This window comes from Oryctolagus cuniculus, chromosome 18, assembly GCF_051225735.1.
Source record: "Oryctolagus cuniculus isolate XC-2025 breed Fujian yellow rabbit chromosome 18, ASM5122573v1, whole genome shotgun sequence".
NCBI lineage: Eukaryota > Metazoa > Chordata > Mammalia > Lagomorpha > Leporidae > Oryctolagus > Oryctolagus cuniculus.
In genome coordinates, this window is record NC_142884.1 from 61,894,193 (window position 1) to 61,919,709 (window position 25,517).

At 52.2% G+C, this 25,517-nt stretch overlaps 1 protein-coding gene across 2 annotated transcripts in view; it reads left to right on the top strand.

Annotated features, from left to right (window-relative positions):
- CDH3 (cadherin 3) overlaps positions 1–25,517 on the top strand; it is a 46,863-nt gene that overhangs the window by 1,985 nt on the left and 19,361 nt on the right. The window contains exon 3 of one of the 2 annotated variants that reach the window (XM_008257527.5): positions 25,416–25,501. In XM_008257527.5, coding sequence (XP_008255749.3) covers positions 25,416–25,501 — 86 coding nt within the window. The remainder of the gene's footprint in view (positions 1–25,415; positions 25,502–25,517) is intronic. The other variant, XM_017342321.4, reaches the window with a different exon arrangement.

Below are 25,517 nucleotides of genomic sequence, written 5' to 3' on the forward strand. Positions count from 1 at the left end.
GAGGAGGCTGTGGAGTTGAGTGTTGTCTGTGCCTTATCTTTCTTACTGAAGCAAGAAATATCAGATTAGCGGCACCGCTAGGCTTCAGTTTGTGGCAGTGGTGGGGAGAGCGGTGATCAGGTTTTCGATTTCATGGTTGAGTTGGCGAGTGCTTCCCGGTGACGTCAGGCATTTTAAACCTTTTGAGGAAATTCAGCTTTCTTGGATGTCTGGTTTATGCTGGTGAAAATGCTGGCTTCGTGCCGAAACACACCTGGGCCATTAAGTAAAGGGTGGGTTACCATGCGTGGCTTGGGTCTTGCTTGGGTCACCTGTATTGCCTGAGATGGGCCCTCCACTTTCTTTTTTAAGTAAAAGGGAGTTTCTGGGATTGCCCCCCCCCAAACCAAAAAACACTGGCATTTCTCGCCTTAGTCGTCAATGGCTCCCACAGCTGCCATGTTTCTAGCTCTCTGCCTCCACCCCTCTCCCCATCCTCAAGACGCAGAAGGCCCAGGGCTGGTTATCCTGCAGGCACATATAGACTCTCAGCTTTGGCCACCAACAGTTTCCGTGTGGCTAGGGAACAGTGGCCACTGTTGTTTGCCCCTGGGCGTGAATATTACGGGTGTCTATGAAGTCGAGCTCAAAGAAATAATCTGATATAATTAATGCTTTGTGCGTCATCTTCTTCAAAGCCCTTCTACAGCTCCGAGCTTGCTTTGTCCTCCTAGCAGTCCCTTGAAGCAGGTATGGTAAATGTTAAACAACTTGAGCTCTTAATCTCAGAGTTGGAACTTCAGAAACCCCAGAGCCCAGCCCTGCCCTGAGGTTTGAAAGGTGAAGCAGAGGCACAGCTGAATGGGTTCAACTCAGTGGCATAAATGGCTCATGAACTTCTCTGGAGGTCACAGACGCTACTATTCCCTCTTGGGTTATGCCCAGGTCCTAGAACTTAAAAGGATTCCCAGTAGGTATTTACATAAATAGTGACAACCTTGTGAATGTCGACCCATTTTACAGATGAAACCTTAGTGGTTATCTTTGTAGTGAACAGGTGGGAATGAATGGAAGTTTCGGACTCCCACATTCCCTGGCGTTTTTCTTTTAAGACTTATTTATTTATTTGAAAGGCAGAGTTACAGAGAGAAAGAGATCTTCCATCTGCTGGTTCACTCCCCAAATGGCCACAATGGTTGGGGCTGGGACAGGCCAAAGCCAGAAGCCTGGAACTCTGGTCTCCCATGAGGGTGCAGGGGCCCAAGCACTAGGGCCATCTTCCACTGCTTTCCCAGTGCATTAGCAGGGAGCTGGATTGCAAGTGCAGCAGCTGGGACTCAACTGGCGCCTATGTGGGATGCCAGCATTGACAGCAGCTCACCCTGCTGTGTCACAGCGCCCCTGGCGTTATTCTACTACCAGGGAGCAGGAGGTGGGTGGAAGGAAGAAGTGGGATCCCAGTCACCAACAACAGCCCAGCCCCAAGACCACCTAATTACTTCTTCCTTTTTGTCCTAGGGTTTTCCAGAAACATTCCTGTAAAGAACTGGCCTGGAGAGGGTCTCCAGGGTCCTAACTGTGGGGCTTGACTCGCTCACTCAAGAGTGAGAGGTCAGCGTGGGGGGAAGCAGCGCAGGAGTGTTCCCTCCCGCCAGCCCCACAGTCTGGGGTCCCCTTCCTTCACCTCGCGTGTGTCTGCAAGCAAAGACAAGGGAGAGGTGGGAGGAGGGAACTCGCCTGGTGTCAGTGCAGGGATTAAAATTGGGTGAGGATGGTCATTTGGCACAGTGGTCAGGACCACATCCCGTATTGCAGTGCCTGCGTTTGAATCCTGGTTGTGCTTCGAGTCCTAGCGTACTGCTAATGCACACCGGGGAGGCAGCAAGGGGTGACTCAAGTACCTGAGTCCCTGCCGCCCACGTGGAGTTCACCCAGATGGAGTTCACATTTCCTGGCTTTGGGCTGGTCCGGCCCAAGCTGTTGTGGGCATTTGGGGAGTGCATCAGCTGGTGGGAGATCTTTCCCTGTGTCTCTGCCTTTCAAATAGACAAAATTGGAAAAAGGAAAAAAAAAAAAAAAGTGACCTACAGTGATCTTCCAGTCCTTGCTGACAAAGATTTGAGAGAGACAGCTCAGTGGCAGTAAGACAGACCCCGGGACTCCATGTTGACTCCCTGGCAGGTTCATTTGACCGGAAGTCAGCTTTTGGGTAAGACTGAAGGCTGACGACCATTGCCAGCTTCAGTAGGAACCTTCAGAGTTCCTGAATCTGACTGAGCATGAGTTAACAGGACAGATTTGCTCATGTCAGCTTTTGGTGTAAAACTTCCCTTTTCTGTTGGAGCCCTCTGCTCTGGGCTGTGCCCTCTTTACATTTCATTCTCTGAGTAAACATATATTTAGCGTCTGCACGTGTCAGGCACTGTTCTAGAAGTGCAGCTACAGCAATGAGCAGAACGAAGTCCCTACCCTAGGGGAGCTTACAGTCTAATGTGTGTGTGTGTGTGTGTGTGTCAGTGTGTCAGTGTGTCAGTGGCTGCATTGCAAAGCAGGCGATAATGACTTCCCCTTTCCTTGGAACTTGGTGTAATGTTACGGGGGCAATTGGCAGCAAGCCCATGATTTAAACCCTGGTTGCTTCCATAGCCCAGGGGGAATCCCATCATGCCCCATAAATCTGCCTCTGAGGAATGAATGGGAACCTTGGCTTGGAGCCTAACAGGCCGCCTTCCCAGCTCAGCCCGGAGTAGGGTGGGTGCCGAAGACTGTGTTCTTCATCACTGTTAGCTTGTGTCTGGGGAACAAGTCTCAAAGCTCTAGTCTCCTTCCCCCCTCCTCACATGGCACTCTGTTCCTAGGTTACCCAGGGAGGGCGTCTGTACCTCCCTGCTGTGTGAGGGAGGTGCAGCTTGTGTTAAGCAATGAGTTTCTAGGGCTGGAAGGTATACATATACAGCTCTGCAAAGTGCTTGGAAGATAATGGAGGTGATGGGAGGGAGAGAATGGCTTCCCCTGCCCGAAACAGTTGATGCTTTGGTCTTGAAACTGAGTGGTCTCCATTCACAGTCCACTGTTACTGAAGAATAATATACGTGTAAGATTTTCATCAAAAGGCAGAATGATCAAGACAGAGACATAGAGATCAATCTTCCATCCCCTGGTTCACTCCCCAAAAGGCTGCAATGCCTGGGCCTGGTCCAGGCTGAAACCAGGAGCCCAGAGCTTCATCCAGGTCTCCCCCATGGGTGGCAGGGATCCAGTTACTTGGGGCCATCTTCCACTCTCTTGGCAGGCACGTTAGCAGGGAGCTAAATTGGAAGTGGAGCAGCCAGGACTTGAACCAGCACTCTGACACAGAATGCCCGTGTTGCAGGCAGCAGCTTAACTCACTGTGCCGCGTGCCGGCCCCTAACCATGTGTGTAGAGGACAGTGCTCAGATGGTGAGTGTACAGCCCGATGAACACAGCCGTAAAGTACCCGCGTTTCCAGCACACCGATGAAGGAAGGACACTCCCATGCCTCCGACGCGCCTTCCCTCCCAGTCTCCACTTTCCTCCAGGACAGCCGCTGCTCGGACTGCTCACCTGCAGCTGGGTGTGCCCGTGTCTGTGAATCATGCAGCGTATCCCGTTGGGTCAGCCGCTTTCACAGCGCATCGTGAGGGTCTCACATGATTCTGGGTGTAGTTGCGGGTTCTTGTTGCCACACAGTACTCCACTTTGTGACTGGCCACAATTCTAGTGCTGACGGCATGTGAGTAGTTCCCAGGTTTTGGCTACTGTAAATAATGCCCGGTGAACATTCCCTACAAGACTTCAGGTGGACCTCGGTCCCTGTATCTGTAAGGTGTGCACCCGGGAGCACAGCTGCTGGCTGACTGCAGTCCCGTGGGCCTGTGCCGAGAGGCCAGCTTTTCTGTCCTGGAATAGTTGGGTCTCTTCTGCACTCTCCAACCCCGAGAGTCTCCTTGCCACACTGACACCTTATGGATACTTGTTTCTTGTCTGGTTCTAGGCTAAGAGACAGCAAGTCTTTTTTTATGTGCTTGATCGTATCCTTCGAGGGAGAATATCTTCCCTTTATTTGCCCTTGAGCTGATGCTTGCCAATTCACCCCAATGTAGAAAGGGAATCTAGAAAGGGCCCTGAACTTCTTAGGTGAGAACATCTTCCTGGGTGAAGATTTTATTATGATTTAAATTCAAGAGGAAAAAGGCGGAGAGCTCTTATCCACTGCTTCACTGACCAAATGCCCACAATGGCTGGGACATTACTGGGCTGCGCTGAACCTGGGAGCCAGGAACTCAACTGTTTGAGCCATCCACCCTGCCTCCCAGGGTCTCCACTGACGGGAAGCCTGAATGAGGAGCCAGAGCCAGGAGTCGAATTCAGGTACTCCGATATGGGGCATGGTTCTCTAAACCCACTGTACCAAATGCCTGCCCAGGGGAGGGGGATGAGGAGGGATTTTTATCCTGGTCAGCTTGTGGGTGGGTAGCAGCTTCCTTATTTGGCCACAGTGGTCAAGTCCGGATCCTCCCTCCTTATAGAGGCAGTGAAAGGTCTGAGACCCAAGACCAAGTTGCATTGGTCATTCAGCCAGCAAGTGTCTGAGCACCTGCCGGGTGCCAGCCAGAGCTAAGTGAGGCCCACAGCTCCTTGACCTCTGTGAGCTCCCAGTAAGAGGGGCAAGCAGTTCAATGGGCAGACAGTCTTAGCCGTCATTCAACACTGTTCACTGAGCACCTACTAAGTATCAGGTACTGTTCTGGGTGCCGCAGTACTAAATATGCAAAACGGACACTGTGCCCCAGGGTCCACTTACCTGCTGCTGGAGAGAGAGAGACCAAATGGACTGTGTGTCTATGATCGAGTATGCACTGGGAAAGGAAAAACATAGTTACCGGGGGTGCAGGGGGTGGGGATGCAAATGGTATCTCTTGGGGAAAGCGACCCAAAGCCAAAGCACCCAAAGGGGTCCTGATGGGGGCAGCATGATGGGCTGCGGGAGCCTCGGTGGGTTTTAATCTGGCCGGACCGTGGGGCGTCAGGTGGGAAGAGCGCAGCTTGGACTTCCTCTCACCCCACGTCGGAGGCAGCAAGGGCCTGGGAAAGAGGAGACACAGCTGAGTCCAGTCACACCCCGGCGGAGGCCAGCGTGCCCCAGGTCTCCGGCTTTCCCCGGTACTCGCCTCCCTGCCGGTTCCTTGCCTTGGCTGGCTTTCCCCTCTCATTTCGTTTACTCACCCTGCCACCCAGCCTTGCCAACACAGCCATCAGGATGGCAGGGAAGGGCTTAGAAACGCCACATTGAGCACTGGGTGTTGAGCGCAGTCTGAATTCCAGAGTCCCACCGCAGAGCTTTCTCAAAGAAGCCACTTTAACCCTCCAACAGCCCCGTGGGGCGGGTGGAATGGGACCCGCTTACCTGGACAGGAAACCTGGTCTGGGGAGTTGGGGAGACAGCCTTTGAGTCCAGGTCCGACCCTCCCCCCCACCAAGTGCACTGCGCTGACCACCTTGAGCACGAACCTTTAGTGACCCTCTGGCCCCAGCCACACTCCAGAGGGAGATTGGAAATAGTTAACTTCTGACCTAAAGCTTGGAATTCCTGTGTCCTCTCCGGGCCTCTGTTAATCACGGGGGCTGGCCTGCTGGGGGCACTTCTCGGAGCTCTGGCCTCCCTTTAGGGTGGGGGAGAGGCAGGGTTCAGACTCTGCCTCTGGCTGTTCATCTTCTGCTGCTCCTCGCCCCACCCCCACCCTGCTCTGAGTGGAGGGGCTTACAAGACTCTCTCCCCTCCCCTCCCCCATCCCAGTCAGCAGCCCACAAGTCCCCTTCCAGGCAGCCGCTGCCGGGGTCCTGCTGAGCAGCAGGGCGCTGGGGTCTGTGGCTTGAGCAGTGACCCAGGACACGCGTGCTGGGAAGAACATCTTCCTGCCTCCCTTTTCCCCGGAGCCACACAGCCCAGAGATGGAGGCCGGAGGCTTGGGGAGCTGCTCCCCACCCCTCCCAAGAGTCTCTGGGCCACACAGACCCCTAGCCGGGACAGGTGTGTCTGCCCCCAGGACTCTGGGGGTTACGTGAAGGAGATAGGAGCTGAGGGGGTGTGATCCCAGGCCCTCCGCCTCCCCTCAGTCTCTTCAGTAACCTCGCTTTTGCTTAAGACCACCTAAGATACCGGTTAAGTTGTCTCTCTCTTGCCTGGACTTGAAACCTTGTGCACTAGAAGTAGGTTTATTTTGCAGGGGAGTTCTGACCTTAGGATCTCACAGTTGCCTTGGAGGTCTTTGGTGAGGCTGGGGGCAGGCACTGTGGCGCAGCAGGTTAAGCCACTGTCTGGGACAGACACCTGCATCCCCACTGGAGTGCCTGGCTCCAGCCCCAGCTCCTCTGCTCCCCACCCCTGGGAATGCACCTGGGAGGCAGCAGGTGATGGCTCAAGTACTTGAGTCCCTGCCTCCCTTGTAGGAGACCCAGATGGAGCTCTGTGCTCCCAGCTCCAGCCTGACCCAGCCCTGGCTGGGGGGGGGGGGGGGGGTTGGGGTTGAATGAGGGCACGGAGGGAGCTCTGTCTCTCTTTTACTCTGTCGTTCTACCTTTCAAATGAACAAATACATCTTAAGAAGTCGTTGACGCCGCGGCATTAGGTGCATAGGAGAGTGCAGGTGTGCGTCTCTCCAAGGTTCCTCTCTGCATCTGGGCACCACAGCATATTCTGTGGCCCTGATCATCTGAGAAGCCAAAACTGCCGGCAGACCCTTGTACCCGGGTCCGAGGGGAAGTTATTCAGACTCCTGCCAGACGCAGCGGTGACGCCGGACCTGATGGTGGACATCGGAGGAGGCCGGGCGGGGGTGGGGGCGCGAGGCCTGGTTTCCCACCCAGACTGCGTGGCCTGGGCACGCTACCCCGAGTGCCAGGCCCTCAGCCGTCTGTGGGAAATGCCGCCTCCGCCAACGAAAGCCTGCGGAGGTGGGCGCCGGCCGGTCAGCGGGAGGCCGGGCAGGCAGCCGGGGCGTCTTGCTGAAGGCTGTGAGCTGCGGTGCACAACGAGCCCCGTCTTGTTGTAGCTTCAGGCAGGGGGAAGACAGCCACACAAGCCAGAACAGGACCCCAGGCCCACACCCTGCCCTCTCCCGGGGCGGGGCTGCGCTGGGGCTCCCCGCTGGCTCCTAGACCTGCTGTTTTTCTTGTCTTTGATGGTCTTTTTCCGCTTCTAGAATTTTCCTGTGTTCCCCAACTGGGGCTCAACTCCATTTCAACTACTCTCCCCCTGTTTGTGGCCTCTGAGTCAAGGCTTTACAAGCTTGGCTGATAATCCAAATTTCCGGGGGAGAAGATAATTTTTATTTAAAAATTTTTATCACTCTTCCATATATACTGTAGTATGTGGTATACACATATTATATGATTGGTTGGGATTTTAAATTAATACACGAGGGACCAGCACTGTGGCATAGCAGGTTAAGCTGCAGCCTACAGCACCGACATCCTATATTGGCACCAGTTCCAGTCCTGGCTGCTCCACTTCTGGTCCAGCTCCCTGCTAATGACCTGGGAAAGCAGCAGAGGATAGCCCAAGTGCTTGGGCCATGCACCCACGTGGGAGACCTGGAAAAAGCTCCTGGCTTCAGCCCTGTCCTAGTCCCCGTCATTGTGGCCATCTGGAGACTGAACCAGTGGATGGGAATTCTCTGTCTCTGTCTCTCCTCTCTCTGTAGCACTGTCTTTCTTTTTTAAGATTTATTTATGTATTTATTTATTTGAAAGGCAGAGTTACAGAGGCAGAGGTAGAGAGAGAGGTCTTCCATCCACTGGTTGACTCCCCAGATGGCTGCAATGGTTGGAGCTGTGCTGATCTAAAGCCAGGTGCCAGGAGCTTCTTCTGAGTCTCTCAGGTGGGTGAAGGGGTCCAACTTCCACTGCTTTCCCAGGCCACAGCAGAGAGCTGGATCAGAAGAGGAGTAGCCGAGACTCGAACTGACGCCCATATGGGTTGCTAGCACTACAGGTGGTGGCTTTACCCACCACACCACAGCGCTGGCTCCAATGTGGTCTTTCAAATAAATACATAGTTTTTAAAATAATACGTAAATAGCCGGCACCGCGGCTCAATAGGCTAATCCTCCGCCTAGCGGCGCCAGCACACCGGGTTCTAGTCCCAGTCGGGGCATCGGATCCTGTCCCGGTTGCCCCTCTTCCAGGCCAGCTCTCTGCTGTGGCCAGGGAGTGCAGTGGAGGATGGCCCAGGTGCTTGGGTCCTGCACCCCATGGGAGACCAGGAGAAGTACGTGGCTCCTGGCTTCAGATCAGCGCGGTGCGCCGGCCACAGTGCGCTGGCCGCGGCAGCCATTGGAGGGTGAACCAACGGCAAAGGAAGACCTTTCTCTCTGTCTCTCTCTCTCACTGTCCACTCTGCCTGTTAAAAAGGAAAAAAAAAATACGTAAATATATGTTGACTAATAATTTTTATGAAATATGTGGCACTTACTGTGTGACAGTCCTTAGTGCTTTCTTTGTTAGCACCTTTATTATTATTATTACTGTATTATCATCATCCCTACTTTACAGAGGAAGAGACCGAGGCCAGAGGGGTTAAGTAAGATGCCCACGATCACACAGCTAACTAACTCAGTGGAGCCCGCACTCAAATCCAGATAGCTTAAGCTGAAACCACTGTAGTGGCTGCCAGTTAGGTGGAGCATTTAGAAATCAACACATGGGGCCAGTGCTGCAGCTCACTAGGCTAATCCTCTGCCTGTGGCGCCGGCACACCAGGTTCTAGTCCCGGTCGGGGCGCCGGATTCTGTCCTGGTTGCCCCTCTTCCAGGCCAGCTCTTTGCTATGGCCAGGGAGTGCAGTGGAGGATGGCCCAAGTCCTTGGACCCTGCACCCCATGGGAGACCAGGATAAGTACCTGGCTCCTGCCTTCGGATCAGTGCGGTGCGCTGGCCGTGGCGGCCATTGGAGGGTGAACCAACAGCAAAGGAAGACCTATCTCTCTGTCTCTCTCTCTGACTGTCCACTCTGCCTGTCAAAAAAAAAAAAAAAAAGAAAAAAGAAAAGAAAAGAAAGAAAAGAAATCAACACAGGGTCTTCTCTTCTCCAGGTCTGCTCCCTAAGGGCAAGCCAGTCAGTGGTTTGATGTGAATCTGCGTAGACCTTTTTCTGTATTTAAAAAAAAAAAAAAAAAAAAAAAAAACCTTACCTGTGTACACAAGGGGCTGACGTAGTGCAGCAGGTTAAACTACCACCTGCAGTGCCAGCATTCCCCATGAGTGCCTGTTCAAGTCCCGGCTGCTCTGCTTCCAATCCAGCTCCCTGCTGATGAGGTTGGGAAAGCCGCGGAAGATGACCCTAGTCCTTGGGCTCCTGCCACCCACCTGGAAGACCCAGATGGAATTCTAGGCTCCTGGCTTCAGCCTGGTTCAGTCCCAGCTGTTGCAGTCATCTGGGGAGTGAACTAGCAGATCAGCAAAGGGAAGATGTGTGTGTGTGTGTGTGTGTGGTCCCCCCACCACCACCCTATAACTCTGCCTTTCAAATCAATAGATAAAAAACTTGTTTTTGTACACAGAATTTAAACAACAAGAATTGGAGGATGCCCTGCATACAATATTATTCTACCACTTGTCTTTAAAAAAAAACTTATTTGAAAGGCAGAGTTACAAAGAGAGAGAGAGAGGTCTACCGTTTGCTGGTTCACTCCCCAAATGACCACAATAGCACAAGCTGAGCAATCTGAAGCCAGGAACCAGGAGCCAGGATCTAGGATCTTTTTCTGGGTGTACCTCAGGGATGCAGGGGCCCAAGTCCTTGGGCCATCTTCCACTGCTTTCTCAGGCACATTAGTAGGGAGCTGGATCAGAAGTGGAGCTGCTGGGACTGGAACCTGCGCCCATAAGGGATGCTGGCACTGCAGGCTTTACCCACTATGCCACAGCACCAGCCCCTAACACTTGCTTTTTTAACCTTGAGTTCAAGTCATCTTTCCAGATCGCTAAATGCACATCTATCCTGTTTTTAACAGCCCTCTGGTCTTCCATATGGTGCGTGTCCCATGATTTGTTCAGCCACTGTCCTATTTTTATCTTTTGTAGATGTGGGGAGGAGTTAACATAAAAATTGTAAAGTATTTGGATTTTTAGAAATCTGTCTATCAGGAATCACCTCATTAGGAAAGTGCTACAGAGGGATGGTCAGCGTCTCATTTGTTCATCTCTGCCCCATCCAGATAAACTGAGAGTTTATGTTTAAACCATCCCAAGAGAGCCTGCACACTGTAAACTGAAGCTTACCAGGGCTGAACCATTAGTTTTCACACTGCTCAGTCTTTTATGATTGTTCTTCAAATAATGTTTCAGAAGCATTTGAAATCACCAAGCATCAACAAAATTTTAAGTTGCACAACTTAGAAATCAACTATAGAATTTATTCACACTAACATTATATTCCTCAAGTGTTGATAGCTTGAAACATGGCGTTCAGTTGATCTAAAAAGAAACTTCTTTCCTCAACTTTTTCTTTACATTTCAAATCTAGTTTGCGTGCTTTTGCTGAATAAATTGATTTCCATGCTTTTTTTCTTTTTTTTAAGATGTATTTGAGGGGCCGGCACCGTGGCTCACTTGGTTGGTCTTCCGCCTGCAGCACCGACATCCCATGTGGGCGCCGGGTTCTAGTCCCGGCTGCTCCTCTTCCAGTCCAGCTCTCTGCTGTGGCCCGGGAGGGCAGTGGAGGATGGCCCAGGTCCTTGGGCCCTGCACCCGCATGGGAGACCAGGAGGAAGCTCCTGGCTCCTGGCTTCGGATCGGCACAGCGCGCTGGCCATAGCGGCCATTTGGGGAGTGAACCAATGGAAGGAAGATCTTTCTCTCTGTCTCTCTCACTGGGCACAATTGACTAAGTGCAGCTCAGAAAAGGACCTGGATGTTGAGAATTGTGACACGTGTTTTGAAGCCCCACCCTCCTGTGAGAAATGGGAATTGAGAACTTTTTAAAAACACCAGGGGATGGGTGTTTGGCAAGGCGGTGAAGACGGCCCACACCCCAGATCAGAGTACCTGGGCTCAGCCCCCAGCTCCACGTCCGATTCCAGCGTCCTGCTGGTGCACACCCTGCAAGGCACCAGATGATAACTCAAGTACTGGGTTCTTGCCACCCACTTGGGAGATCCAAATGGAGTCCCCGGCTCTTGGCTTTGACCTGGGCCAGCCCAGGCTGTTGCAGGCATTTAGGGAGTAGACCAGATCCAAGATTGATCTCTTTGTCTCTCTTTCTCTGCCTTTCAAATAATATGAAAAGGAGTAAGTAAAAAAATTACAATCAAATGGCCTTCCCCAGATCTCCTCCCTCCTTTCCCCTAGAAACTGATCAATTAGATTAGAAACTGATCAGTTAGATTCGAAGTGATAGATGGGGCCAGCGTTGTGGCATAGTGAGTTAAAACCGCCGCCTGTAGTACAGGCATCCCATGTGGATGCTGGTTCAAGTCCCTGCTGCTCCTCTTCTGATCCAGCTCTCTGCTATGGCCTGGGAAAGCAGTAGAAGGTGGCCCAAGTGTTTGGGCCCCTACCACCCACATAGGGGACCTGGATTCGGCCTGGTCCAGTCCTGGTTCAAAGGTTCACGCCCTTTGAAGGAGTGAACCAGTGGATAGATCTCTATCTGCCTTTCCTTCTTTCTGTAACTCTGCCTTTCAAATAAATAACTTAAAAAAAAGAAAAGAAGAAGTGATAGATGAACTGAAGGCAGGGAATCTGAATTTTTAAAAATTTGCCAGGCAGTTTCATCAGCTGTGTTTGGAAGCCACCGCTCTCTGACGACATTAGAGCCCCATGGGAGCAGGCACGGTGGTGCACTGGGCTACGCTGCTGCTTGCGATGCCAGCATCCCAGGTGGGCACCGGTTTGAGTCCTGGCTGCTTTGCTTCCAATCCAGCTCCCTGCTAATGTGCCTGGGAAGGGAGCAGAAGATGGCCCAAGTGCTCAGGTCCCTGCCACCCACACGGGGGACCCGGATGGAGTTCCAGGCTCCTGGCTTCTGCCTAGCTCAGCCCTGGCTGTTGGAGCCATTTGGGGAGTGAACGAGCAGATGGAAGATCTCTCTGTCTCTGTGTTTCTCCATCACTCTGCCTTTTAAATATATAACTAAATCTTAAAAAAAAAAAAGTCACTGTGAGGGGCCAGTGGGTAGAAAGGCGCACGCTGATGAGATGAGGATGGAAGAACATGGTGTCTTGGTTTGAGTTTCCAGTGCTTGCCTCTGGGTTGTCCTCACTTTCTGCTTATATGAGGCTCTTCAGTGGCCTTCACCTCCCTGTTCTTTTGTTTTCTAAATCACTGTCCCTCGTATTTAATACTTCCTTATGTTTTTAAAAGCACAACATGTCTCGTTTGGCCCTCCCTGACGTGGATATGTGTGTGTGTCCCTATTTCAAAGACTGGCAGTTAACAAGGGCTTACATTTATAGGGTGCTTACGCATTAAGTGACTTGTCCAAGGTGGCCGGGCCAACGTGCCGCACATTCACCTACCAGACCCTTAATTGCTGTCCCGCATCCGTCACCAGCGTCCGCCCTGGTATGGCCCTCGAGGCTGGTGCTCAGGGAGCCAACCCACACATCTCATGCTGAGCTCTGAGTCAGCCCTGCTCCAGGCTCCCCGAGTGCTGGCGAGTGGAACCCGGCTCGGATCCCCACCGTGCGATGTCCCAGGAGGCCCTGGGTTCCGAGGGTTAGGGGGAACTTGAGTGATCCAGCTGTTTCCAGACAGCTTTCTGCAGTCACAGCTCTAAAAAGTGCTGCCTTCTATGCCCGCAACAACATGAGGTTCCCATAGCACATTTCTAATTAGGGGGAGAAAAATCTGAGCATCAAATGCATGTTTTCAATGGAAAAGTTAGAAAATAAGCAAAATGCAGTCCACCCGTCCAGGACCTTTCCCTTGAAATGAAACAAACACTTAAGCGGTATCTTCCAAGTCCCTTCCCCGTCTCCTCCTCCCCAGGTCTTGGTGGAGCGTGTCCGAGCCGAGGCGAGGACCCCAGCCCCAGTGCCTCCAGCTGGTCGCCCAGCCCTGCTTCTCTGATAAACCGGCTCCGTCTCCTGGTGCGTTGGAGAGGGGCGGCACCAGGGCTTGCACCGGGCTGAGCGGCTCAAACGCTCCATCTTGGGGAAGAGCATTCAGGTCCAGGGAGTGCGGATGGGGGCCATCTGCCAGGTGAAGCCACACCGCACCAGGGTCCCGTTGCCCTCCAGGGGCCAATGGCCCGTGTTAAAGCGGCTGGGGGTGACAGAGCCTTCCGCCGAGAGCTTCGTCTCCAGCATGGTGCTTGACTCCTTGGCCTCTCAAAGATGGTGACGTGTGGGTTAGGGCTCCGTGGCAGTGGCTCCTCCTCCTTTCGTAGCCCTGGGGACTTGAAAAGCTGCCTGGAGCTTGCCAGCCAGGAGAATGGGCCTCCCGGCATGCGCTTTGGTCACTGCTGTCAGTCAAACTGCCCCGAGGACCCTTGGGAGCCCAGCGTGCATGCCAGCACCCTGTGACCTCCCCATTGGTGTCCTCACTGAGGCTCGGCTCCCACGCCAGCATCTTGGTCCTCTTTGCCTGCACGTCCCTGGGTGGGGGGACAGCCAGGCTACCTTCCTGACACCAGGGCTTAGCCTTCTCTCTTGCCTTTCTAGTGTACAAGTACAAGGCTATTAATGTTTTATGTTATAAGTTGTCAGGCCTGCACTATAAATGGCTGTTTTGTGACCTACTTCCCCCCCCCCCCCGCCCTCTTTTTAATTTCCCCCACTTCTGCAGAGCACTATTTTTCCTGGGTAGTTTTTCTTTTAAGACATTCAAGGTTGTATGTGAGGCATTTGAGTGACCACAGCACAGCACAGCATAAGTATTTTGAAAGTCAGGGTTTTGAGAACTTTTTTTCTTTCTTTCTCTCTCTCTGTTCTCTCTCTCTTTTTGCCATTTAAGCAACAGGCATGAACATTCTTGCAAGTAAGGTTTTGTCTCATCTGGGATGACTTTGTAGTACAGTTCCTGGCTCAAAAAGCCTATTTAAAGGGCTAGTGCCGTGGTGTAGCGGGTGAAGCTGCCATCTGCAGTGCCAGCATCCCATATGGGCACCAGTTCAAGTCCCGGCTGCTCCATTTCCAATCCAGCTCTCTGCTATGGCCTGGGAAAGCAATGGAAGATGACCCAAGTCCTTGGGCCCCTGCACCCACATGAGACCCAGAAGAAGCTCCTGGCTCCTGGTTTCAGATTGGTCCAACTCCAGCCATTGTGGCCATTTGGGGAGTGAACCAGTGGATGGAAGATCAATATCTCTCTCTCTCTCTTTCTCTCTCTCCCTCCCTCACTCCCTCCCTGCCTCTGCCTCTGCCTCTCTGTAGCTCCACCTTTTAAATAAATCTTTTATAAAAAAAAAAAGGGCCTATTTAAGGCTTCTTAATCATCAGATATGTTGTACCAATTTACATTCAAATACATATTATTTTTCAAAAACTATGGATAGATTTCAGAATCTTTGTACCCAAATAAACTTTGATTTAATTTTTTTCATTAAAAATTTGTTAATTCATTTAAAAGGCAAGGTGGCAGAGAGGGGGAGAGATGGCAGGGGGTGGAAATGGGGGAAAATCTTCCATGTGTTGGTTCGTTTCCCAAATGCCCACAGGACTAGGCCAGGTGGAAGCCAGGAGCCAAGAGCTCCATCTGGGTCTCCCACATGGGTGTCAGGGAACCAAATACATGGGCCATCATCTGCTGCCTCCTAGGCCTGTTAGCAGGAAGTGGAATTGGAAGCAGAGGATCTGGGACTCCAAACAAGCTCTCTGATATGGGATGGGAAGTCCCAAATGCTGGCTTAACATGCTACGCCACAGTGCCCACTCCTAACTCCGTTTTTTCCCAGGAACTCTTTGAAGCACCTTCATATATCACAGTACATGGTTCCCAAGTATTCTGTAGCACTTGTCCTTTTATTTTATATTTCTTAGTGGACTTTTCTCTCTAAGTAGTTCACTTCCGGGCCACTTAATGGAAGGCAGTGATAGCTTTAAGGACAAGTTTGTTTGCTCTGTGAGCTAGAAATATCTAAACCAAGCTAGAATGAGACTTCCTAGGCTCTCCCCCAACTCCCCAAGCTGCATTTCGGTCAAATTATTAATTCTTCTCTTTTGGTTAAAATTCTCAGAAATCAGCAAAATCCAGGTTAATCTTTTTAAAGAACAATTTAAAATTGGATTTATTTTCATTTTATTTGAAAAGCAGAGAAACAGAATGAGAAAGACAGAGATAAGCAGTGCCCTAACCCAGGCACCGCCATGTTGAATGCGGCATCCTGAGCCGTCGCTTAGCTGCTGTGCCAAATGCCTGCCCCCAGACTGATCGTTGAACAGCTGTTGTATCCACCGGGAGTGAGTTGTTTTATTTTGCTGGAAACCCAGTAAGGTGGGACATTGGGACTTCACAGCACCTGCATGTGCTAGCGGGGAAGACAAGCTCCTGACCACCAAGGGTGCTCCCTTGGGAGTTTGGAAGTGTCTGAGCGGTGCCACCTTGCAGGTGGACCTGGGACGTAAGAGGACTGAGTTCTCCAGTTCTTGTAAGTCTGCTTAAAAAGCTTCCTGTTCAGCCGCTCTCCCACCCCCAGGCGCTGGGCTCTCCTCGCCCGGGTTTTATGGTGGTGCCAGCTAAGGATTTGAGGCCAGGCTCGGCAGGAAGGTTTTTGAGAAGAACTCTGACTCCTGGTTCCACTGGATGTCTTTTCTGAGGTGCAGACACACAGTTCTGGGGTTTGTTGTGGTTGCTAATTTTTCTAGAAGCAGTCTCAGGTTACTGACTTTTCCCCTTGTTCCTAACAATATTCCAGGAACTGTGCACTTAGGCTCACTGCTAACAGCTTTCAGTTTATATTGGGACAGCTAGTACCTTAAAAAAAATATATAAAGATTTATGGGGCTGGTGCTGTGGCATAGTGGATTAAGCCACCACCGGCAGTGCCACCTCCCATACAGGCACTGGTTCAAGTCCCCGCTGCTCCACTTCCTATGCAGCTTCCTGCTAATGAGCCTGAGAAAGCAGCAGAAGAGGGTCCAAATGCTTGGGCACCTGCACCCACATGCCTGGGAGACCTGGAAGAAGCTCCTTGCTCCTAGCTTTAGCCTGGCCCAGCCCTGGCCACTGTGGCCATCTGGGGAGTGAACCAGCATATGGAAGATTTCTCTGTCTCTCCTTCTCTCTCTCTGCCTCTGTGTAATTCTGATTTTCAAATAAATAAATAAATCTTAAAAAATATTTATTTATTTGAAAGAATTATAGAGAGAGGGAGAGACAGAAAATGAGAGATCTTCCATCGCTGGTTCACTCCCCAGATGGCTGCAAAGGCTGGGCTGAAGCCAGGAGCCTGGAGCTCCTTCTGGGTCTCCCATGTGAGTGTCAGGGGCCCGAGCTGCGCCATCTCTGCCTTTCTAGGTGCATTACCAGGGAGCTGGATTGGAACTGGCGCGGCCGGAACTCTGACCAGCACTTTTACAGGATGCTACTGTCTCGGGCAGCAGCTTAGCCCACTGCTCCAGCAGACGCCTCTTCATCGGCTTCATCAGCCTCGTGATTCCGAATCCTGCAGTGGGCAGGGGTAGCTGCTGTGGCTCAGCAGGTCACGCTGTCTCTTGAGGTGGTTTCCATGTCAGAGTGCTGATTCAAGTCCTGGCCCAGCCTTCTGATTCAGCTTCTTGCTAACACACTTGGAAGACAACAGATGATGGCCTAAGTACTTGGGTCCCTACCAAGATCTGGAGATCTGGATGAAGGTTTTAGCTCTTGGCTTCACCCTGGCCCAGTCCTGTCTGTTGCGGTGTTTGGGTAGTAAACCAGCGATTGAAAGATCCTCTCTCTCTCTGTCACTCTACCTTTCAAATAGAAACAAAAAATAAACAGGGGCTGACGCCGTGGCTCACTTGGTTCTCTGCCTAAGGTGCCGGCATCCCACATGAGCGCCAGTTCTAGTCCCGGCTGCTTCTCTTCCAGTCCAGCTCTCTGCTGTGGCCCGGGAGTACAGTGGAGGATGGCCCAGGTCCCTGGGCCCTACACCCGCATGGGAGACCAGGAGGAAGCTCCTGGCTCCTGGCTTCGGATCGGCGCAGCTCCGGCTGTAGTGGCCATTTGGGGGGTGAACCAATGGAAGAAAGACCTTTCTCTCTGTCTCTCTCTCTCTCACTGTCTAACTCTATATGTCAAAATAAATTAATTTAAAAAACAAATAAACAAAAATCCCATGGGGGAAACAGGCTGAAGCAGTCCAGTGACTTTGAGGTTCCAGGTGGGTGCAGAGGTAAGAACTAGGTTCAGCCTTTGTTTTCCCGTCTTGAGGTCTGAAGTGTTGCCCTGTGTGCTCATCGGCGCTCATCAGCTCACCCCAGAAACAGCTTGACACAAGCCCATTCATGCCCCCAGACTCGGCCCAGCTGGGTGGCCTCGCGGAGCTGGGCTGCAGCGGGGAGCGGGAGAGGTTTTGCTTCGTTGGCTGTGAGAAGGTGGGGCAGGAGAGGGGTGAGTGAGGGTGAGACCTGGTTTCGGATCAGTTTCATTTTGGAACAGTGACACAACACCTGTGGTGCCAGGAAGCTTCTGGAAGGAAGCTGGGATGATCTGCCCCAGGGCCGACCGTTCACCAGCCTCCCGGTGACTCAGGCCTTGCAGAGAAAACCACTCCTGTTCCCGCAGGCGCCGCAGCAAGTTTCCCTAGAAAGGTTAGCCCGTCTGTGAGCTGGCCGTCCTGCGCCTCCCCCAGGAAACCACAGAGCACGCCTGCAAACTGCCTTCTGCCGACGCAGGCCGAGCTGGCTCCCGCGGGCCCCCTTCCCCTTTAGCTCGGGTGTCGGGTGAAGCGTGCGTGCCACCACGCTCACGCCTGCCCGCTCCGGGAGACAGTTTCGCGGTGCTAGAAGAGGAGGCCGGGACCTGCAGTCAGAGGGCCAGGTTCGTGGTGGGTGGGCCTCCCGGAGCCAGGCCCGTGCTCGGTGTGTGCCAGCCTGGCCCTGTCCATCTTCCCGGTGGCCTTGTAGGGCGGGTGTTACCATCCCTGTTTTCCGGAGGAGGAAGCCCAGCTTCCCTGCGCTCACGTGATCTGCTCAGTTTTGCAGTGGGTAAGGAGGCATCTGAGCCTGAATCTTTCAGACTCCCAGTCCCATGTGCTTCATCCCTGGACTGCCTGTAGGGTTTGGAACCTGCTCCTGCTGCTTTCTGATTGCTGGCACCTCGTGTACTTGAAGCCCCAGCAGCCCCTCGCCGCCTGAGTGTCAGGCTGGGAGGAAGGAGAGCCACTTGCAGGTAGTCATGTGAGGATCCACGCAGGAAGCCACTCAGCCTGCCGTCTCGGGCAGAGTGGGTGTTGGAAGCTTGCCCCTGCCTGCCTGGACTCACACCCCAGGCCGTGCTCTGCCGCAGCTGACGCTGGTGCCGCGGGATATGCAGGCTGAGCGGGAGGCACGCGCACCTGCATCCGAGAGCTCAGTGGCCGGCAGTGTCCCCTGGGGAGATAGATGCATGGCCCAGAGACTGGGCTATACACGTTTGGAACCAAAAGGGCAGTGGACGTGGGCCAGCATCCGGGGTAGTGTGCGTTCTGCACTCCTGGTGGGGGGGCAGATTTTGTGGATGGCAAAGAGAACTTCCGGGTGACTGGCACCTCGTAGGAGTGGCAGTTCTCAGAGTTGGGGATTAAGGCATCTGAGTAACAGGGGAGTCAAGGCTCCTGCTGGGTAACGTCTGGGGAGAATCCGTCATTCCAGGAAGTCGCTGAGAGAGCTCTCTGCTGGCCGCAGAGGAATAGGCGAAGCGATTGTTATTTTTTGCCAGTGTTGGAATAACTAGCACAGTCATGTGGGTCAGAATGGAGGAGAATCCTCATCCCCAGGCACTGGATTCTCTCCCCTAAGCCCAGTTTTGGGGCCACCTTCCAGAGGTATTTCTTTTTTAAAAAAGATTTATTTTATTTATTTGAAAGGCAGTGTTACAGGGAGACAGAGACAGAGAGAGAGAGAGTGAGTCTTTGCTCTGCTGGTTCACTCCCCAGGTGGCCACAATGGCCAGAGCTGTTATGATCCAAAGCCAGGAGCTTCTTCCAGGTCTCCTACTTGGGTGCAGGGGCCCAAGGACTTGGGTCATCTTCTACTGCTTTCCCAGGCCATAGCAGAGAGCTGAATTGGAAGTGGAACAGAGAGACTCAAACCAGCACCCATATGGGATGCCGGCACTGCAGGCGGTGGCTTTACCCGCTACGCCACAGCACTGGTCCCAATTCCACTTCTGATCCAGCTCCCTACTAATGCACCTGGGAAAGCAGTGGAAGATGGTCCAAGTGTTTGGACCCCTGTACCCACATGGGAGACCTGGAAGAATCTCCTAGCTCCTGGCTTTGGATTGGCCCAGCTCCAGCCATTGTGGCCATTTGGGGAGTGAGCCAGTGGATGAAGGACCTCTCTGTCCTCTCTGTCTCTGCCTTTCAAATAAATAAATATATATATATATATTAAAAAAAGTGTCAAAAAAAACCGAATTAAAAACTAGGACTGTTGGGGATGGTGTTGTGGTGTAGCAGGTTAAACCACCTTTTGGGATGCCCACATGCCAAATGGGATACAGCTGCAAGTCCCAGCTACTCCACTTTTTTTTTTTTTTTTTTTTAAGATTTTATTTATTTATTTGGGAGGTAGAGTTACAGACAGTGAGAGGAAGAGACAGAGAGAGGTCTTCCATCCGTTGGTTCACTCCCCAACTGGCCACAACAGCCAGAGCTGTGCTGATCCGAAGCCAGGAGCCAGGAGCTTCCTCCAGGTCTCCCATGTCCCAGGCCATAGCAGAGAGCTGGATTGGAAGAGGAGCAGCCGGGACTAGAACCAATACCCACATGGGATGCTGGCGCCTCAGGTGGAGGATTAACCCACTGCACCACAACACCGGCCCCATCTACTCCACTTCTGATTCAGCTCCCTGATAATGCTCTGGGAAGGCAGGAGATGATGTCTCAAACTCTTGAGTCGCTGTCACCCACATGGGAGACCCAGATGGAGCTCCTGGCTTCAGCTCTTTGGGGGTGAACCATCAAAAGGAAGATCTCCCGCTCCCGCTCCCTCTATTTCCCTGTCACTCTGCCTTACAAATAAATAAATCCTTAAAAAGAATAGAAATTTTAGCATATTAGCACAGAATATGTTGCTGTATACTCCTTTTAAAAATTATAGATTTATGGGCCCGGCACTGCAGTGAGCAGGTAAAGCCACCGCCTGCAGTGCCGGCATCCCATATGGGTGCCAGTTCTAGTCTCAGCTGCTCCTTTTCCAATCCAGCTCTCTACTGTGGCCTGGGAGAGCGGTAGAAGATAGCCCAAGTCTTTGGGACCCTGCACCCGCAATGGAGATCCAGAAGAAGCTCCTGGTTCCTGGCTTCGGATCAGCACAGCTCTGGCTGTTGCAGCCATCTGGAGAGTGAACCAGCGGAGGGAAGACCTCCTCTCTCTCTCAGCCTCTGCCTTTCTGTAACTCGCCTTTCAAATCAATAAATAATTTTTAAATAAATAATGAATCTATTGGAAAGGCAGAGAGATGGACACAGTTGTCTGGCATCTTTCTCACTGTGCCGGGTGCCCGGCTCCACTGTGTCTTCAGCTCCCTCTACACTGCCTGTGTCCAGATGTCCTCTTCTTTGGATGCCAGCCATACGAGATTAGAGCCCACCCTAACGACCTCATTCTGACTTACTCACCTCCTTAAAGACCCTGTCTTCAAACCCAGTCACATTGTGAGGTACTGGGGGTGAGGATTTCAACGTACGAACCGGGAGGTAGCACAGGAATTTCTGTTAAGAGAAAACTGACCTGTAGAAAAATTAAGAAAATAAGTTGCCAGTGGGTCGTCATGGCTGAGCGGTTAAGGCAATGGGCTTGAAAATTAGCAGCTGCTAACTTCGGTCCTTGGGAAGGTTCATTTTCTTCCCGACTCTTCTCTGTGCATAGTTAACACGCACTGTGGGTTCTGCTTCGCTTGTTTCACTTCGCAGCATCAGAACGTCCCTGTGTAATTTTAAAACGCTGCTGTAAGTATCCCTTTGCACAGCTGAATAAATCACCCCCCGAGGAGTGCCCCGTAGATTATTTAGGTTTCTCCCTGTATTTAAGATGATTTCGCCTTGGTCGTGTCTCATTCCTGGTCTTCTAGCCCTAAGGCAAGGCAAGGTTCCTCAAAGCTCTGGGCTACACGTAAAGGACGTGGCCCCTTTGGGGACCCTGTGGCCCCTGGGACCCTCGGCAGCTGAATCCGGCCTGGGTCCCCGCTTCCCCTTCCTCCCGCAGCGAGGTGTCGCCAAGGAGGCAGCGCTGGTTTCCAAGCAATCTTCTCTGTGTCGAGGGCGAATTCCAGGCTTCCCGCAGAGGATCCTGCCTGCGTGTGTGAGCCCCTGGGCTCCGGGGACAGCACAGGGCTCCGGGGAGCTGCAGCCAGCTCTTCATGGCCCGTGAGCCTCTCTCCCGCTCCATTCACTAACTCTTCTGCCCAAAAGATGGCCAGTGTCTTAACTTCCTCCACCTAGATCTGGCCTGCTTTTGAGCTTTTTTCAACAGAGGTATAACTGAAGGGCATCAGAAGATGTCACCCCAAAACATGCCTCCGTGACATAAATATGTTTGAGCCAAAGACAGCGGATAAGCAGCAAATGGGGGAAGAGCTTTCTCCACCTCGCTCCCCTTTCCTCTTGAAGACAGGACGTGAACTCTCCCTGGCTGGAGACCAGAGACGGCTCTGAGGGACGCCGTGGCTGTCTCCCTGCCTCGGCTTACCCCCTGCATTGCTCTCCCACGGTCCCCACCTCTGGAGGCCTGAAACCCCTCCCTCTGTCTTGTCCCTTCTCTAAAACTGATGGTGTTTGATTGGGGAGGCTGTGTGAGTCCGAGCTTCGAGTCAGTTGCCGTGGCGGGTTGCCCTGTGTGACGGTCACTGCCCAAGCCCATGAACCCGCTTGTTCATCTGTACGGGGGTCTGTCCCGCCTGCACACTCATGAAGGCGGGGGAGAAAGTCTGTGTCCTCCCCAGCCATGCCCCTGTCCTTCCTGTTGCTAGCTGGCGTCCACCAGGCAACCTTAGTTTGTTAGGCTCACCTTGTGGCTGGACGTCTCTGTGGCTGATTGATTTCATTTTGTGAATATACCACAGTGTTTCTACCCATTCAAGCCTTTTGGTGATTTTTTTCAATGAGAGTGTATAAGAGCTCTGCTGTTTACTTGTTCACTCCCCAGTGGCCCACAGTGGCCAGGGCTGCATCAGGGTCAAAGTGGGGAGCCAGGAACCCCATCTGTCCCCCACGTGGGTGGCAGGGACCCAATTGCTCAGGCCATCACTGCTGCCTCCCAGGGTCTACACTAGCAGCAGCAGAGCTGGGACTCAAATCCCGGCACTCCAGTATAGGAGCAACTTTTTCATAATCCTAAGCAGAAACTCCCCACTAAACAGTAACCCCTTCCCCTGTCTCTAGCTGATACTACTCTGCTGCTTTCTTTTTTATGTTTGTTTGTATTTTTTTTTTTTAAAGATTTATTTATTTACTTGAAAGTCAGAGTTACAGAGAAGGAGAGGCAGAGAGAGAGAGAGAGGTCTTCCATCCGCTGGTTCAGTCCCCAGATGGCTGCAATGGCCAGAGCTGTGCCAATCCAAAGCAGGATCCAGGAGCTTCTTCCAGGTTTCCCACGTGGGTGTAGGGGCCCAAGGACTTGGGCCATCTTCCACTGCCTTCCCAGGCCACAGCAGAGAGCTAGATTGGAAGAGGAGCATCCAGGACTAGAACCGGCGCCCATATGGGATGCTGTCACTGCAGGCTGTGGCTTTACCCACCACGCCACAGCGCCAGCCCCTGTTTGTTTGTATTTATTTACATCTAGTTGAAATAGAGCAAGAGAGAAAGAGATTTTCCATTCACTGACCACTCCCCTAATGCTTGCAACAGCCTGGGCTGGGCTGGGCCAGAGCCAGGAGCCTGGAAATCCATCTGGATTCCCCATGTGGGTGGCAAGGGCCCAGGTACTTCAGCCCTCATCTGTTGCCTCCCAGGGTGCATTAGCAGGAAGCGGGATCAGAAGCGGAGCAACCGGGACTTGACCCAGCACTCTGATATCGGGTGGCGGCAACATAAGCTGTGGCTTAGCCTGCTGCACCACAACACCTGCTCTATCTGTTACCTTTCGTCCCTGTAAATCTGACCACTCCAGGCTCCTCATATCTGTGCAGTCACAAAGTATGTGTGCTTTCGTGACTGACTTATTTCACTTAGCACAGTGTTCTTAAGGTTCATCCATGTTGTAGGATGTTTGAACCATATCCCTTTAAAATACCCCCTGTGTCTATCTACCACGTTTTGTTTGTTCATCTGTTGATGGACACTCTGTGAATAATGCTGTTATGAAAACTTGTTTACAAGTACCTCTTTGACTTCCTGCTTCCATTTCTTTTAGGTCTGTGGCTACAAGTAGAATTGTCAGGTCTATGGTGATTCGACATTTAACTACCAGCCATTCCCCACTCCCCTGCTTCACTCCACTTTCCTACCAGCAGCGCAAGAGGGTTCTAGTTTCTTCACATCCTTGTGAACCCTTGTTATTTTTGTTTAACTACTAGATATCTTAGTATAAAGCAATATCTCATTGTGATTTTGATTTACATTTCCCTAATGACTAATGATATTGAGGATTTTTTTTCTTTTTTAAAATTTATTTCATTTATTTGAAAAGCAGAGTTAAACAGAGGACGAGAGAAACAGATTTTCCAACAGCTGGTTCACTCCCTAAATGGCTGTATTGGCCAAGGCTGGGCCCAGCTAAAGCCAGGAGCCTGAATCTTTATCTATGGAAGCAAGTATTTGCATTCCTGGCACATAAGCAGGGAGCTGGATCAGAAATAAAATAGCCAGGACTCAAACCAGCACTCATGGGGTGCCAGCGTCACAGGCAGCGGCCTAACCACTGCGCCACTGTGCCGGCCCTGAGCGCTGTTCATGTGCACATTGGCTGTGTGTATTTTCTTTGGATAAATGTCTTTTCAAGTTCTTCAAATTTTTTTCAGTTGGTTTACTTCTTGTTGAGTGTTCTTTATGTATTCTTTCTTTGTTTGTTTTAAAGATTTATTTATTTTTTTATTTGAAAGGCAGAGTCACAGAGAGGCGGAGGCAGAGAGAAAAGTCTTCCATCCGTTGGTTCACTCCCCAAATGGCTGCAACAGCTGGAGCTGAGCTAATCTGAAGCCAGGAGCTTCTCCCAGGTCTCCCACACGGGCACAGGGGCCCAAGGACTTAGGCCATCTTCTAGTGCCTTCCCAGGCCATAGCAGAGAGCTGGATCGGAAGTGGAAGCAGCCGGGCCTCTAACTGCTGTGGGATGCTGGCGCCCCAGGCAGAGGCTTAGCCCACTGCACCACAGCGCCAGCCCCTACGTATTCTTAATTTAGAATTCTACTTGTTATATTCTTATATAGTCTTTGATTACTTTATCATGTTCAAAATTACTTTTAGAGTCAAAAAATGAACCTCATCTGTTTTCCTTTCGGGTTTTAAGGAAAGATTAGTTTTCAACCAAAATAAGAATGCTAAGGGGTTAAAGGGAAGCCTTTACAAAGGCCAGTTTGGAGACCCCCGCCGGCCTGTATGTGGCCGGGGACAGTGCTGCTCCCGGGTGCTTGCTATCCTGCAGCCCGGCGACGCTGTGAGCACTGGGCTGCAGCCTGGTGCTGATGGAGCGTGGGGCGTGGCCCCCTGTGTGTTCCCTGGTTTCCTGCTTCGGCCACACAGCAGGGTGAGTAGCAACACGGACGGTGACTGCCCTCGGTGTGGCTGGGACTCCGGCAGACCTGTCTTCCAAGCTGCAGGGAAGCTGGTCCCTGCCTGGGGGCGGTGTTATAGAACCTCACCCGCTCTGCTCTCTGGTTGGTGAGTGGTAGTTACCGACTCAGAGTGCTTGTTTACAGGGTGGCCAGTGAGGGGAGGACTGAGAAGGAACTTGACAAACACACGAGCAGAGGTTGTCCAGTGACCTGTGTGGGCAGCAGTGTGACAGGATGACCCTCAGGAAATCACTTGCCTCTAGCTGTGACCTTGAGTTGGCCGCCTGGGGCCACTGTCACTGGATGTCTGCGATCCTGTTCTCTGACTTCAAGAACAAAGAGGAGCTCAGTCCACAAGCTGACCGCAAAGGGGCTCCGCCCTCTGGAGACCAAACCTGGAAGCCCCGTTTCGCCTTCGTCACGCTGCTGGTGGGAGGAAGTGAGCCAAGTCCCTCGTGGCAGCCACTTGGTCACAGGGCTTGATCCAGGCAGGACACTGACGTCAGGTCTTGTTTCCCCTGTTGTGGCTTCCGGAAGCCCCTGCCTCTAATCTTCGCTCTCTCTCTTCCCCACAGTAGTTTTCGAAGGTTGCCCTGGACAAGAGTCAGCCCCGCCCAGCACCGAAAATTACTTCTCTGGGCAGAATGGCGGCACCGGCCAGGTAGAGCATCGTGTTC